This window comes from Notolepis coatsorum, assembly GCF_963971535.1.
Source record: "Notolepis coatsorum genome assembly, chromosome: 14".
Classification (NCBI taxonomy): domain Eukaryota; kingdom Metazoa; phylum Chordata; class Actinopteri; order Aulopiformes; family Paralepididae; genus Notolepis; species Notolepis coatsorum.
Window position 1 is genome coordinate 70,734,035 of NC_140178.1, and position 17,413 is coordinate 70,751,447.

At 44.1% G+C, this 17,413-nt stretch overlaps 1 protein-coding gene across 1 annotated transcript in view; it reads left to right on the forward strand.

Annotated features, from left to right (window-relative positions):
- Positions 1-11,135, forward strand: part of ern1 (endoplasmic reticulum to nucleus signaling 1) — a 73,288-nt gene extending 62,153 nt beyond the window's left edge. Inside the window, exons 21-22 of the mRNA XM_084329513.1 lie at positions 6,963-7,030; positions 9,584-11,135. Of these exons, the coding sequence (XP_084185639.1) occupies positions 6,963-7,030; positions 9,584-10,171 (656 nt within the window). The 3' untranslated portion in view covers positions 10,172-11,135. The remainder of the gene's footprint in view (positions 1-6,962; positions 7,031-9,583) is intronic.
- Positions 11,136-17,413: the final 6,278 nt, after the last annotated feature.

The following is a 17,413-nucleotide window of genomic DNA, read 5'->3' on the forward strand; positions in this document are numbered from 1 at the left end:
TGAACCATGGTCCCTTTAACACTTTCACTGCCACGCCTTGTTTTCCTTTTTACCCCCTTGCATGCCACCATCCACTCCAATGTTAACGTTAATATCGCCTAATCTATGTTTTAAATTATGGCTATGTGTCTAATCTGCCCGTCGCTTATCAAAGAATAATTTTCCAGTCAACATTGTCAAGGCAGATTGTTTTTTTATCGCTTCATTTCCGTTTGATAGCATTTTGAAAATCACCCGTTTTCGCGGAAAAAACAACCCATGCCTATGATAATCGCCTTTTACTGGAATATTCCAGAACGTTGTCATTTGTCTGCCTATTTATGAATCGTTTTCAAATAAATGCTAGATGATCGATAGTATATGTGTGCGCATGCACGCTCGTGCCGCACGCTGATAATCGCTGCTCTTATTTCCTCATGGCTTTTACAGTCAAAACAGCCATATCACATATCACATAAACGCTTATATATCCGTGAAAACGAGTCTGATTATCCTAACACTGATAACATAGATTCCTTACCTGAGGTCAGATGGTATCCAAATGGTTTATTCCAATTTCCGATCGCCATTCGAAAAAATCGATAATTGTATTAATCCATCGTGTGTACAATATAACCCATATTCGCCGTGGCTCAGAGGCTCCTGAATGAACTCTGGTAGACCCCGGCTGCATCAGTGAGAAGTAAAATGTGGAGTCAGACATCCGTTCTCCCATTCACTTTCATTGAGTCCATTCCAAAAGGGTGATTTACCATCTGGGAGACGATAGGGGCGCTTTTTTCACATCTGAGCGCCGGCGGTCCCTGGATCTCCAACGGTAGGCTCGCGTGATGCAATATGATTTCAGATCGCTAAAAATACCAGAGAATACTCGTGACGTGGCATTCAACGGGGGGTAAACCCGAGAAAAGCCGTGAGTGGCACTCAAAGTGTTAAATCAATAGTCCGTTTTGTTTGGAGAGGTGTGAACACAAACCAAACTATTGTGAGGACCAAACAACCGAACCATGGTCCTCTTGAAAAGTTGGGACTTGGTCTGTTTCAAAGTGGAGCATGGTGCGTTTTTCTGTTGGTGTGAACGCAATCGAACTATAGTACCTAATCTAGGAAGCAAAGTACCCTACAGTGCATTGCAGTGTGCGCTCCGTAGTCGCACCGCGCACGTAATGACAGTCTCTCCTCTCTAGACTCGCGCCGCGCGCATAATGACAGTATCTATCTCTCTCGCTCTCAACTCAACTACAAATTAGGTTCGCTCAAAAAATTTCAGTGTGAACGCAAACCAAAATCAAACAATGTATCATTCTCACATTTGGTCCACCAGAAAGTCTGCACTATCCGTGGACTTTCAGATGTGAACACGGCCTTAACACATTAATTGCCGTTCACAAGAATTCTCGTTTCTGTGGCCCAACGGTTCAGTGCCGAAAAACGAAGATTCTCGTTTTTGGGTCGTTATTTCTTTTATTCACTATTGCCATTCATAATCCATTGAGGCACCTTGTGCAGGCTGTCCTGAATGTGTCTGAGATTGCAAACGTCCAATACCGCTGCCTAACGCCTTGCGGCCGCTATTGCACTCCATTTGAAACGATGTGGCTTGGTGTCTGGGCCGAGCTGCGGCGTGGGGGCGGGGTCTAAACACTCGGGCAAGAAAAGCGGTTACCACAGTTGCATCGACGAGGCCCCCCCCCCCGTTCATGTTCAATGCTGGATTACGTTGGAAGCATGATCGCAATCAGTACTTGGAATGGCAATCAGATAATTGGATTCTTCTTTTTCCAGTACATCATAGACAAGGTAAGGGTTATAAATTATCAATCTTGCGTTGATCCGATAATTCTTCTCCCACGATCAGAGCGTGTGTGTGTGGGGTGTCCCGTTGATTGCGATCAAAGCACGGAGGGGCGGCTTCCCCCTCCCCCCCCTCCTTTCATGCATCCATGATGAAACATAATACCTGTAACTGAGGGGTACAATTCCCTGACTGTATTGTTAGATATGATATTTAATACCACTACCTCATGTACTTTAACTTCTGGCCACCCAGTACAAGATATAAGTATGATGAACACTTTCCCACCTGATGAAACGAATCCACACAAATGTACCAAATCGAAGGTTTAATACAGCAAAGGGTGTATACAACGATCACTTAATTACATTTATGATTTGAAATATGCACTTTTATGGCAAATGAGTATTCGTAGGTAAATCAACATTGAACGTCCAATCTCTGGTTACGCAGGGAGTAAGTATACAACCTGGAATATTTAGGAAACGATAGCGATGGTACTTAAATGATTATAGCTGGATACACTAAGGGGGGGGGGGGTCCCGCTGGTTGTAAGACGGTAGGAGGGGGGGGTTAGAGAAGCCGCTGGCGGTATCCCATCTGGCCGACGGTGTCTTGGGAGAATCCAAAGTCTTGGACACGGTGCCCACAGAACCTCGGGCCGCAGACGAATACAGCTGGACCCTCTGTGGACGGTATCTGCCGGTCCACAACGGAGAGACGTGAGGCGACCTCACGTGTAGAGCGCCGTCTCACCTGGAGTCCTCTCCGGGGGGTAATTCCAACACTCCGCAGTGTTGGCCTTTATCCATGGAATAATCAAAGCACACAAAGCATAATCCAAGCCGTGGAAGGCTCGCCGTCGTCCGGGTAGAGTAATCCAATATACAGGTCCAGTCGCTCTTGGCCCGGAGCTCCTCGGATGCAATCACCACTAGGGGTCTGACCAGCCTGGTTAAGCGTCCAGATAACGTCAGGAACGATGGGGGTACTGATAACTTTAGAACTCTAACCGAACGATGCACCATACATAAATAGACTATTATTAGCTTAATAGAATACGTCCAACTCGACGGTATAGTGCCAAACTATGACTATTCAACTATTAATCTACACGATATCTCAATGCCTATTCTGGGCCAAGTAGGCCTTACTACACCGCACGTGCGTCGTGGGGAGGCTTTGCGTCTGTCACTCTGTTGGAGGGTAAAGAACTGGACTAAAAGAAAGTTCTACTTTACTTGCGCCATATATATATGCGCTATGAACAAATAGTACCATTCGTATTTCGCCCGACATATTACTGCGCGGAACCGGGGGTTGCCTCGACATGTTAGGCGGCACGATTGAACTTGGACCTAGGGGTATGGCAGCCTGGCGCCAGGTTCTCGTCCAATGGTAGAATGAAACTATTATGGGCTGTTTAGTAGAAACGGGGATATTCAATGCATATTGTACAAGGAATATACAGGGGATATCAAACGATATACAAATACAATTAAATATATATATATAAATAAATATACATATTCGGTTTAATCTGATCCTTCACAACAATACCGATAATCTAGCGTTGATCTCAGATTGATTATTGATCCAGTCAAGTCAAGAGTTTTATTTTTTATTTATTTATCCAGTCGAGTAATGGCACGATTTATAGTGAAATGCAGTAAAACGCTGTTTGGCTGCGTTTCCTGGGATTACACAGAATCACTCTAAAACTATACTCATATTCACCAATCACCACGGTATAAAACGGAAATGTATGGATGAAAAGATTATCTGTTTTTTGGATGTTGACCGGAAGAAACTCACTGACAATCGACTATGTTATTAGATCCATAGCTATAATGTTTAATATAGTTTTAGCACTGCAAACACCGGCATTTATCCCCATTGAACAAAGCGCTGGCACTCACGGCCCACAGCGCCCTCTGAACGGCACTGGATGTGTTAATGAAGGAAAGAGTGCTGGGGGAAGTGGCCCACACTCCAAAGATGAGACATGGAGAATTACATTTCACATCACAGTAGATGGCGATAGAGAGTTCCCTTGCTGACTTAAATAAAGGCCTATGTTGAGTTGACTCAGTCCCACACGCAGATGTCTCATATGGGCAGAGGAGAAACCTGATGATCACCTGGAGAGGAGTGGTTAAAAATAAAGGCAGGGAAGCAGCTGGAAATATAATGACTGTTTTTAAGATTATTGATTAATGAAGCTGAATCGTGGACGATTTCCAGCGCTGCCAAGAAATATGATGACTGAAAATAACGTGCGAAGATAGTTGATGTGGAATAATTTGACCAGATATTATTCACGAAGGTGGACAAGAGTCTTTATTAAAGATAAGAGTTTACTGACAGAATGACATGTTGCAAGAACTTGCAACATGGAGAGACCTAGGTTACTGTCTAGCCTACAGTTTTTGTATTTTTCTGACATGGGGGCTCAACAATAAATGACAATCAGAAATGTCAAGTTGCATATTGTTATTCTAACCAGCTTAGTTCAGTTGCATTTCCAATTTATTTATTTAAATTATAAATGTATCGGGAATCGATAAGGGAATCGATAAAGAACATTGTCATTGTACATAATAAAGAAATAATCTGTGAGACTAGACTAATGAGAGGTAGTTCACAATGTCTATTTCAAGGTTCTTTATTATTTGACATGCAAGAATACAGAATACTTTCACATGGATGGAATGCTTTTTTCTGTTTTGCCTCCTATGAGGATCATAGGGCGCTTGGATCATACACATACAGCTCATTACAGTAATATTCCACAATTATTACAGTTTAGATAGTAATAATGGTACAGAGCATAAAAACACCTACATGCGCTTTGATGACGCATGTAGGGCTAGCCTTGAGACAAACGTATGCATATTCACCACCGCAAACAGACTGGCAGCCGGCCTAGGCGGCGCCATGAACGGGAGGAGGGGGGGTCGGATGGGGTTGTTACAGGGTTGAAGGGGGGTGGGAGTGATCCCTCACCCGAGGCAGCCGTCAAGCAGCGCCAGGGGATGGGACCGGGGGGGGGGTGGAAAGGTGGGGGAGAGTGCACGAGCCAGGTGTTGGGTAAAGGAACGCCGTGTCTCCGACGTGACCTTGTGCATTCCACATGCTCCAGCAGACTTGAGAGTGGGGGCGGGGGGGGGGGGGTGCATCAGGGCAGACAATGATTCCTGAATGCTCCAATTTGATTTAAATTCGAGTTGTCGCGCTTTTAATGTCCTGCGTGACCCCCAGCATGACTTGATTTCTCAATTGTTCGTCAGATTGATGGACAGTGATTTTACAAGTTCCATGTGGGAGACTTCCAGTCTGGCCACAGCTGTCACCAGACGGTCCAGACGGTTATCGTCTTTTTTTGTGTGTGTTTGCAGAATCAGCATCTTCTGGCCACACACAACTTTGCCTGTGAAGAGAGATAGAGAGAGAGGGGGGTGGGGGTGTACAAGTTGAAGGCTATGTGTAGAGTGAGAGGGGGGTAGTGTGTGTAGATAGATATGTCTGGGAGTGACGTGATTGTGTGTGTGTATATGTGATAGTAAGCGAGAGAGAGAGAGAGAGGGAGAGAGATAGTATGTTTGTAAATGGTAAATGGACTGCATTTATATAGCGCTTTTATCCAAAGTGCTTTACAACATATGTCTCACACAAACACAGATGGCAGAGGCAACCATGCAAGGTGCCAACCTGCTCATCTGGAGCAGTTAGGGGTTGAGTGTCTTGCTCGAAATCGAACCCGGGAACCTTCCGATTACCAGATAATCTCTCTACCATTGTGTCCTGTAACCAGACACCACGGAGTACTGCTCCACAAGAACATGACTTTAAAGAACCATAGCCCCTATTTCCTATTTAACCACAGATGGAATCCTTTCTCGGCTATTCTTCACACCGGATGGAAATCTGCAGTTCAGGATAGTTATCCACAAATTAATAGTCAATGGGGTCATGCTCCAATTAGTACAAGCCACAAAAAAGAAATGTGGGTACCTAGCCGGAGCTGCCGGCATCCAGTATGAAGAACTGTATGGATTCTACTGAGAATCTACATTCAATATTATAATCAACAACATTGTTGGTAAATAAGAAATGGGGCTAGGTTTAAACAATTCTGAACCGACCCTTTAAGTCAGTATAGTCGTCCCCGCCTTTCCTTTGCAATCATAAGTGGTCTTGACTTAGTTATTTCCATTGTGGTCCTTAGTCTCAGCAGCACATGGTATTTACATAAACATGTATTACACATTATTATCAGCCAACAGTATATTGCTCAAAATATAATTAAAAAGTAAAATACAACATTCATTAATAAAATATGTACAAAATGTAACTTAACGTTAGTCTTCCCTGCAAACAAAGCAGAGACTAATGTAATGCCCCTCAAGTATTTGCAGTATATTATATGTAGTTGACTTCTGAGTGTTATTCTGTCCATCACCTATCACTAAAAGTGTAAGTCAATATGGGTGCAATTTCTTAGACTTTTTCTTTTTGTTTGGTTTTGGTGTCAACTTTCACTATGGAAGGCAATGGAGCAATCGGATAGGGAAAAGGCACAAAGTCATGTTTTTAATGCTTCTCTGATGAGGGCACAATGCCAAGACACGTGAGCCTGATAGCCCCCACTGAGCCATGTAGCTGTCTCTTCCAACATGGCTGCCTTGCCTGTAACCATTGATAAACACTTTCAAAAGGAATATGGTAGAGTAGGTAGAACATTGGAAATGTATATTACTGTGACTTGTTTACAAGATCCAGTAATAAGACTCCACATTATTATGTATTTATTGATATATTTCTCATATCAACACATGGCATTGTTGTCTCTTCCATTGCTTCCAATGGTTGCTGTGTTACAGGCAGCTATGTTGGAAGACGTAGAACTACACAAACATTCCATGCAAGGCCTCTATTATGAAAGTGTTGATCCCCAGCCAGTTAAACCAGCTCTTCCGGGCTTCTGAAATCATGGAGGAGATTGCGGGGGGAGCAAATGAATGAATGTGGATGAGAGCCTTGATGTAAGTGGTTGCATACCGTGTTGGGGTGGTGTTTGTTAATGATTGGTCTGCTCTGCATACCGTGTTGGGGTGGTGTCTGCTCCATGTAGATAATGTATTATCTGGTTTTTTTTCTTTGGCAGATCTTCGTAAATTCCGCTCCTATAAGGGTGGCTCCGTCAGAGACCTGCTCCGTGCGATGAGAAACAAGGTACGCACATGTTCCCAACTGCAAGAAAAACGGACAGGACACACTCAGTCAGACAACACAGTCTGAAAACAGACACACGCAGTCAGACAACACAGCCTGAAAACAGACACACACAGTCAGACAACACAGCCTGAACATGATTGATGGTCATATACAGTATGTTACAGTAATTACATTTTGTTAACTGTAATCAATTACTGAGGAAAAACAGACTTAATTTTTGAAAACTATTGATTACTCGTTGGATTACAAATCTTTGAAGCATTTTTGAAAGGGGAAAAGTCATTCTGATAATGAGAACACAAAAGTCATCATACATTACATTAACATGAAATGTTTCAACTCTTCACTGAGCTTCAACCGTCCAGCAAACTTATTATCTAGGGGCGCTCTAGTAGCACACCATGTAACGCGCTGTGTCGCGAAACGGCCGACCCGGGTTCGACTCCTGGACCCGGCGTCCTTTGCCGAATGTCTTCCCCTGCTCTGTCTCCCATTTCCTCCTCTCCCTCTCTCTCTACCGGACTGCCCGGTAGTACAAACCAATAAAAATCTACAAAAACATATACGTATTATCTAAAACATCCCCATGAATGTGGGCTGTTTGAGAGCCTGATAGAATGGGCTATCCCTTTTTTTATTTAACATATTGAGAGGTAATTTGGTTTAAAGGTAATTTGGTTTCTGCTGTGTTCAGATGTGTTGTATAGTTCAGTGGTTCAGTTGTGTATTCTAGTCTCAGTCTGTAGGCGTTTATAATTGTTTTACTAATTTGGTTTCTATGCTAAACTCCCTCATGCCATACTAACCCTTTGTATTTGGTTGCCATGGTTCTATGTATTGAGGCTAAGCAGCAGCATCAACAACGACTACAACAACAATAGTAGAAATAATGGGACAACAGCAAATTGATATGACAACCTTGCAATTACAACAAACGCAGATGTCATACCTACACTCAAGCAGTTGTGTCAGTCTCGTGATTGTCTGTCTTGCTAGTGTTTGTGTCTAATATGATGATGATGCTGAACTGAGCGTGCCTACTATGGGGTGAACAATTACTGGGAAGTTTTATCGAAATCGCAATATGGCCTAGTGAAATATCCAAATCTCAGGAGGCTGCGATATTCGATAAAGGCTAAATGTGTGTCAAACTACCATTCTAAAAGTATTGTGGTGCTACAGAGTTGCCATGACGTAAGATGACACATTCTGTTCAGTAAAGGCCTCTTTGTTTACTCCTTTTTTTATGATAATAATGACGTGACGAAAACCATTTCCTCTTAACTCTTTCAGTGCCGCACATATCTCTTATCTTTACCGCTAGATTGCCAGCTTGATAGTCGTTTCCGCGGTTGTTTCACTATGTTTTTGAAGCTGTGTGTGTTCTCTGTATTATAGCTGTGGAGACATGGGGCTAGATCCACAAAGAATGGATTGCACGGTGCTAATTGCACCCTTACTTACAATTCATTATGAATTGAAAATGGGGGACCCTGATGTAAACAAGACGAAAGTCTTTCTCTGGTCTGCATCCCCTTAACAATTGTGTGTATTGAGCCGTACTGTATTGTACCCATTCTCCAATCTGTTAATAACATTTTCATTCAATCAATCACATGCGCTGTGATCCATTCTTTGTGGATCTAGCCCATGGTGTGACTCATTTTGACAGACATTACTTGTAGTGCAACATGGGAAAAATAGTTTGTTTCTACACGCTGTAGTTTGTAGTTTATTACACGCTAAACATCGCGCATTTCCAAGATAATCCAGTCTTTTTCCGTAGATCGCGAGATAACGCGTGTTATATGCAATAAGCCCAAACCGTTCTGGTTGGTCCCCTGAAACCCCAAATCAAAGGTATATAACATGTACCTTCATGTGCCTTCACAAAATCATCAAAACTGTGATCGTGTTTTCCGAGCATGTTTTTCGTCCAGTGAAACACAACTGTGATAGTTAGAAAAACACGTTTCAGATTCGGTCAAATAGACATAGAATATACCTTACCTTAGCCAGAAGGTATTCCAAGAAGAATAATTCCAATCCAATCCATCGCAATTACCAGTGTATATGTCTATACACGTTTCGATGGTAAAATACGCTTAGGCAACGGAATTTCGGGGTGATCAATGTGAATCCATGTTCAAGCAGGAGGAGGGGCCCCTACCAAGAAAAGAAAAAAAGAGGCCGCGTATCAACACCAAGCCATTCCAGTTCAGACAGAGACGATACTGCCACCTGGTGATAGTCGATCGGCATTGCAGTTCTAGTGTATGTGGATGTGCCAACGTGATGCAGATCGCTCCGGGCAAGTCTGTAGAGCGGGGATCAAAGTAAAAAGATCAAACGATCCAAAAACGTGATTGGCACCCAACGCATGGCGAGCAAACACGTAATATTACGTGGATGGCACTGATTGAGTTAATATATCATCAATTATATTGTAATTGCGGTCAAAAGGATCGCAACATGATGTCTCCCCCCCCCCCCCCCCCATGGGCCTAAGAAGTAACCTCTCCAACCCTGTACCCATGTGCCTCCCAACAGAAACACCATTACCGGGAGCTGCCTGCGGATGTCCAGGAGACGCTGGGCTCCATCCCCGACGACTTTGTCTCCTACTTCACCTCCCGCTTTCCCCACCTGCTGAAGCACATCTACCTGGCCATGCGCACCTGTGCCCACGAGAGGCCCTTCTTGCCTTACTACCCCAGTGCAGATCAGCTCGCCAGGACACAGGCCCCTTCCACACACACTGGCCTGCAAAGACAAGACGAGCCACACACACAACCCTTGCCAATGCACACATCGCCGCCACCCTCCTCACAGTCGGAGGAAGGGGCGTCGCCTCTGCCACTGTCCACCACAGAACCCACACAGTCATCAGTGCCAGTAGCAAACACAGAGCCCACGGAATCAGTGCCAACCACATCACCGGAAGAGCCGGTGTCGTCCACCTTGCCAGTCGAGGCCGTGCTGCCAACGGTGCCCACGGTGGCAGACCTGCCCATGCAGACAGTAAACCTCACCCTCTCCTCCGAAATCACCATAACTTGTCAGAGGCCAGGAGATTGTGTTGAGGCTGAAACTCACTCACCGCCAGCTCAAACCACACTGGACAGGGAGCCAGTTTGACTTGGACCAGAGCTGGCTGGGTGCAGCACAGAGAGGAGCGTTGCCTTCACGAGTGGACACCTACTGGGGCTCTGCTGTTGTGTCCCGTGCCGGTGAGGACCAGGCCTGCAGTGCCTGGGATCCACCACTAGGGGCACAGCAGCCCCCCCCCGAACCAAGTGCCTTCTGCTCGCCTGGGACAAAATGGCTCCCTACAGAACCGTCCAGTGGTCTTTGTTGGCCTCGAAGAAGTCCGAGGCTGTCCTCTCAAACTGGGTGTTGTTGGGACAATGGACATATGCTTGTTGCTGTACTGAGTAAAGAGGAATTTTATTTTATGATGGCATCCCCAAAGATAGTGTTATTTTTCCCAAAACACCTGGCTTGTATTATGGGGATTATCCATCTCTATGGGAATATCTGCATTGATGTTGTTGAACACTTTGATGGTTATATTGTGCAATGTTGTTATTTTCTTCAGTGAGCCTGTTCCACTGCAAAGAGGTGTATATTTTTGTATAGACCGATTCCGATACAGATCTTTGAAAATCAATCATTTAATGTGGCCACTGTGCCTTTTTTAAGTGACACTGTGCTGTAATGAGCACAAGGCTCTGAAATCAATTACGCTAAAATACGCTTTGCTGTTTGTTGATGCTGCTAGAAACCGCTTCCCTTTTGTCAGTCAAGACTAGTGTAGAGACAGGGTTATAAGACTAGTGTAGACGGGGGTATAAGACTAGTGTAGACGGGGGTATAAGACTAGTTTAGAGACGGGGGTATATTCCAAAGGGTGTTAATCACAATCCCATTGGATTCTGAATACAGTGGGTAGTTTTCTCCTTATCTGATTGCTATGTGCTCAACACTGAGCTCAGGGGTTAATTAGGCAACAGTATAATTATGTGTAAGTTGACTTTTTTTCAGAGTGTCATCAAGTGGCAGTGAAGATAATTACACACATTAAATCCTTTTTTTAACCAAATTTGTTTTAAGACTCTGGTTATTAAGTGTTATTGCCCATTTGACTTCAGAAGTAACCATTTATAGGGTGGCTAAGTGGCGCAGTGGGCAAGGCGCTCGCCACTAACGCAGGAGATGCTGGGTTCGAGCCCAGCTCTCGGCGTTGCTACCGGCTTGGCTGGTCGTTCATACTAACACAATTGGCAGTGTTAGGGGTGGGAAAGCCGGTGGGTGTGGATTGGATGTTGTGGACAGCGACTCCTACAGGTCGGTTGGTGCACCTGTACAGCAGAATCAGGAAGTATCGGGGGCAGCGTGAGCCTCCCATGCGTTACTCCTCGCCACAGAGATTGCACTGTTCAGGTGAAAAGATGCGACAGCTGCCTCCTCGTGTACCGGAGGGGACACGTGATGCAAGGCTTGGTCCTCACTGCAGCCGACCAGTGGGAGGCATAGTCTAGCGACGTTCGAGACAGGGGAGGGGAGAATTGAAGGGAGAATTGGCGAGGCGAAATTGGGATGGGAGAAAAATAGAAAAATAAGGAGAAAAAGTGGATTAAAAAAATAAGTAACCATTTATCCTCAAGTTGTTGAGTTGTTTCAAGACGCTGATCTAGAGTCAGTTTCGCTCACTCACTAATTAATGGCTAAAACCAGGAACTGAGCAGCAACCCATCTTGGCATTGGAGCCTATTCAAATTGTGGTGGTAACCCTTTCTTCTGCGTGGGACAAATAGGAGAGTTAACTGATGGTTAATGTTAGAATTGGAGTAGAGAGAGACAAATCTTTAGGGAACAGTTTGTTTTTCAGTTAATCGGGGAACCAATATTAAAATGTATGGCTCATAATCTAGTAACTCAATTTGTTGCTAATTTTCAAGTTATTTAATTTGTTCCTAAATGCTATACATTGATGGATATACATATAAAACAAATTGTTTATTAACAATTGGTATGCTCATTAGTTCCAGGGTACCTATTCATTATGTCTACCCCATAAAGTAAAGTGGTACTGTAACTTTCTACACATTCAACATATTTTCAGTCTACATATGCTACTGATTGACAGTCTACATATGCTACTGATTTATATCGGTCATAGCCATGTTTGCAATTAAATAATTAACTCTGCACTGAGTTTACAAAATAATAATTTCAATTCCATGAAATGCATTGATCAGGTGAGTCTATGCAGATCCCTTGTAGATTTTACCTATTAAACCACTTCACTCGTGAAGGTTATTTGTAGATGGAGGCTGTTTTTTTTTTAAGCCTTGAGACAACTGAGAAGTGCACTGCAAAGGGGGCTGCAGCTCGATATTAGGAAGGTCCTTTAACTAGTGTGAGCCATTCCTATGGTCTAGGCCAGACCAATCAGTTGTGATCATGAAAAACTCCCAAAGCCAGAAAACGGATAACTAGTAAGGACTTGAACTTGTGATGTTATTAAGATAAAAAATATTTAGAGCTTCCTAATCTACAATGAATGGGAGACATATTTTCAAGTGTCACATACAAAGGTCTATAACAAGTGTTGTATATTATGGTGTATATGTTTTACAGATGTATGAGTTTACCCTATAACAGTAACTGAACCGGGTTGCTGTGAAAATCAACCTGTCCAGCGGGTCCCGGCAGGAAGAAATAATAAAAATGTTTTCCAAAAAGTAAATAGTGGTTATTGTACAAAAAGGGGAATGAAACCCATAAACACACACAATAGGGATAAGGTAAGGGAGAACGAACAGGGATATACAATAAGACGGGCAACAATAAGCAAAGAGGTACACACTAGACTAGGGGTTCTCAAACTTTTATACCATGACCCCTTTTAAAAATCCTTTTTATTCAGGATTTATTTTGGCGACCCCACACTTAATGTATCGCGTAATTGCAACGTGGAATAAAAAAAATTATTTTACCTTTATTTACCCAGGCAAGCAATTAAGAACAAATTCTTATATACAAAAGCAGCCTGATAAAAAAAACAAAGGCCTTTTGAGGGAAGGGGAGGATGTAAAAAATATCAAAATAAAAGCACATGTTGTTGAACTTGATCATGCATATTTATTAGAACATTTTATTACAGCACTATTATCAATACACATTTATAAAACGAGGCATATTTTACTTGACAATGTGCTCAATATTGTTTTTGCTATTTGTGCTGTCACTAGGGCACAAGAGAGGAAGCGAGACCCCGGTCTCGCTTCCTCTCTTGTGCCCTAGTGACAGCACAAACAGTCTAGTGCAGCGGTTCTCAAACTATGGGTCGTGAGCCAAAGTGAGGTCGTGGGTAGGTGACAGTGAAATCAACCCCCTCCACAGGGAAACATGGGCAAACCGCGACAGTGAAATACCCTGTGACCATACCCGACTTTATATGCACCTTATGCAGAGGCGCAGGCAAAAATCCCATCTCAATACCCCTTACAAGAATCTAACACTATTATTTTCAATTCTGTAATGATTTAGCCAAAAATAAACTAACGTTGATCAATTAAGTTGTTCTATTTCAGTTTTAACCTGATTCAATAGTATCTTAATGTTTCTATATGAAATGCATCAATATATTAACATTATGTAGCAGTCCTTTTTCCTCTAGTGACCTTTCTCTGCAGTAACATTACTTGAGTTTAATTTGTCAGTATTTTTCTCACCGCTGTTTCATTTTCTTTGATTTGGGATACCTTGTACATTTAGTGACATAACTCCCTGCCTATGTCTCCAAACGTCACATGGTCTGATTCAGCACAGCCACACCTTACCTTATCAGTTTGTGGCTTGTGGGTTAACTACTTATGTAAGAAACCTTTGCAACCTTTTTTTTATCCACTTTTTCTCCTCCCTTTTTCTATTTTTCTCCCATCCCAATTTAGCCGTGCCAATTCTCCCCTCCCCTGTCTTGATCATTGCTCGCATGTGCCCCCCACTGGCCGGTTGTAGGGAGGATAGAAGCCCATCACATGTCCCCTCCGACACATATGGAGGCAGCCAGTCACATCTTTTCACCTGCCAGCGCGGACTCTCATTGGCGAGGAGTAACGTGTAGGAGGCTCACACTGCCCCCGCCATTTTCCTGTCTTTTGCTGTGCAGGCGCCCCAACCGACCTGTAGGAGTCGCTGTTCACAACGACCAGACTACCACCCATCGACTTCCCTCCCGCTAACTCTGCCAATTGAGTCAGTATGACGGCCGGCCCAAGCCGGAGGCAACGCTGACAGCCGGATTCGATACCGGTGTCTCTTGCATTGGTGACGAGCGCAATGTCCGCTGCGCCACCCAGTCACACACTGGCATTTTTTTTTTTGATCACATTTTTTTATTATTATTCACATGAAACAAAACACATTAAACACAATCACAATACATAGAACTCCACAAGAAAATAACAAAAACAATAATAATACAGAATAACAATTTATACAGACAAAGAGAAAAGAAAACAGAGTTCAACCTTCTAATTTCTAAATCCAAGGGGTACTATCTAATAAATGGTCTTTCCCAGTGTTCAGCCCCGATTCCCGGCCGTGTGACCTTATATTAATAAAACGTACATCTCCAATTCACCACAAGGACCACTTTTTGAGAACACGACCCGAAAACAGAGCAATGAACCTTCATGAAAAAACAAAAACCTGTAGAGGTGTTCCATAGACTCACAGAGACCGTGTAAAAGTGACCAAACAGTGAAGAAATAGTTAAATAGCTGCCCCCCCATTAAATCCCCAGCTAAACTCAAGAGGACAAGACAAAAGACAAGACAGACAAAACATTTCCTCCTCCCCCTCCCAAGAGACCGCCGGACCCCCCCCGATCAAGCACCCCAACCCCGCTCAGCCGCACACGGCGGTCCTTACCTTCTCAGCTGCTGCGAACCACAGGTCAATGCCAGCCTGTCCTACCCCAATCACCCGCGCCGTGGATATCTCAAGATAAATCACATCCAATAGTGTTAGGGACCAGTTAATCACTGTAAGCTTCTCAGGCTCCTTCCATCTCATTGCTATTAGCTTCTTCGCTGCTGTGACACCAGCTAGGACAACCCTTTTTAGTTGAACGGACGCAGGTAGTGTCGTTATATCGTTCAGGAGTAGCGTAACAGCTGTGAATGGGATAGTTAAGCCACACAGGTCTGAAAGTTTGTCCGTTATTGACCTCCAGAAGCGGGCCACTGGTGGGCAATCCCAATACATATGCATATAAGTGCCAGTGGCCTTTTGAGAGCACAAAGTGCACCGAGAGTCGGTTATCAGTCCCATAGCAAATAGCTTCCTAGGTGTAAGATAGGTCCTATGAATATAATTAAAATTAATTTGCTGGTGATTGGGGTTGCGGGAAGATAATGCCACATTTGCCCAAACATCATCCCAGTCAAACTCGGGGTCCAACTCCGGGATATCCACACGCCAGATTGTATCCAATGATACATTTTTATACGTGGATTGAATTAAGAGCGTATAAAAGTCTGAGACAAACCCTCTGGATGTCGTCCTGTCCACTATGAGCCTGAGGAAGGGGTGTGGGTGCAAAGCTTGAGCCCACGGCACGCCATGCGCCCTCAGTGCTGACCTTAGTTGAAGGTAAAGAAAGAAGGACTCGCCGGGAAGATCATAAAATTCTCTTAAGTCCTGAAACGCACGGAGGCCGTTCTTATCATAAATATCCTCCAGAGTATGCACTCCCCTCCTTTGCCATTGAGGAATATTAACCGGCTTGTGCCCAACAAGTAATTGCTGGTTATTAAAAATTGGAGAGTCCAGGTGCCATGGGCATTTAACCCCACATGACCTCTGTACATTACGCCACGTTTGGATCACGTGAGTTATGATCGGTCCATACCTCAGCCGGAATTTCGAAATAGAGACAGTGGAGTACATTACATCCTGCAATCTTAGCGGTGAGACCGCCGCCGCTTCTAAGGAGCGCCACGATACAGCCTCTACAGGGTCTAGCCAGCACATCAGAGGTCTCAGTGAAAAGGACCAGAAATAAAGCTTAAAATCAGGGATTGCGAGGCCCCCATCTTGTTTTCTACGTTGAGTAGTAGCCCTTTTGATTCTCGGGCGTTTGTTATTCCAGATAAACTTAGATACCATCGATTGTACCTTGCGCCAGTGGTCTATTGGAGGGGGCAGGGGGAGCATTGAGCTAACAAAATGTATCCTAGGCAGGACGTTCATTTTGATTATGGAAGCCCGGGCTTGTAAGGAGTTAGGAAGGGGCGACCACCTGTCTAGATCCTGGCGTATTTTATCATAAGTACCCGTGAAGTTGTACTTAGTAGTTTGGTTCAGCGTGGGGAATATCTCTATGCCCAAGTATTTAAAATGTTCTACTATGGGGATATCAGCTGGTAGTCGTACCGCCTTGGCCAGCTCATTAAGAGGTAGGCAGGCTGATTTGTTCCAGTTAATCTTAAAGCCTGACATTTTACCAAAGTCGTCGATTATTCTCAATAATTTTGTGGCCGACCGGGAGGGGTTGTCCATGAAAATCAGCAGGTCATCCGCATAGAGAGCAATTTTGTGTGGAGTATTATTGACCATTATGGGGACGATGTCCTCCGATTGCCTAATAAATTGGGCCAAAGGTTCGAGGGAAAGCGCGAACAGTCCTGGGCTCAGAGGACAACCCTGTCTAGAAGATCTGGAGACTGGAAAGAGTGTGGAACAGTTTTTGCCTGTCAGTATCATCGCAGACGGCGAGGCATACAGGACTTTAATCATATGAATAAAACTCTTCCCAAGACCCATGATCTCAAGTACCTTCCACAGGTATGACCACTCAAGTCTGTCAAACGCCTTCATGGCATCCAAAGACAGAACTGTGGACGGAGTTGTATTGTCTTTACTGTTATCGATTACATGCAACAGCCTCCTAAGATTATCTGTAGCCAGACGCCCCGGGATAAAACCAGTTTGATCGCAGTGTACCAATACCGTCATAAATCTCTGCAGGCGGCGGGCCAGCACCTTGGCAAACACTTTTAAATTGGCCCCGAGAAGACTCAAGGGCCTATAGCTACCACAATCATTGGGATCTTTGTCCTTCTTGAGAAGTAAGGAAATCAACGCCATGTTGACATCTCTTGAGAACTCCCCTTGCTCGATAGCATAATTGATCATATCGAGCATCAATGGACCCAGTTGGTCCCAAAAAGCTAAATACACCTCGGGTGGAATACCATCCCAGCCTGGTGCCTTGCCCCTCTGCATTTCAGCAATCGTCTCCCTCAACTCCATAAGAGTGATCGGTTTCCCCAGTTCCTTGGCCTCTTCCTCAGAAATGTGGGGTAT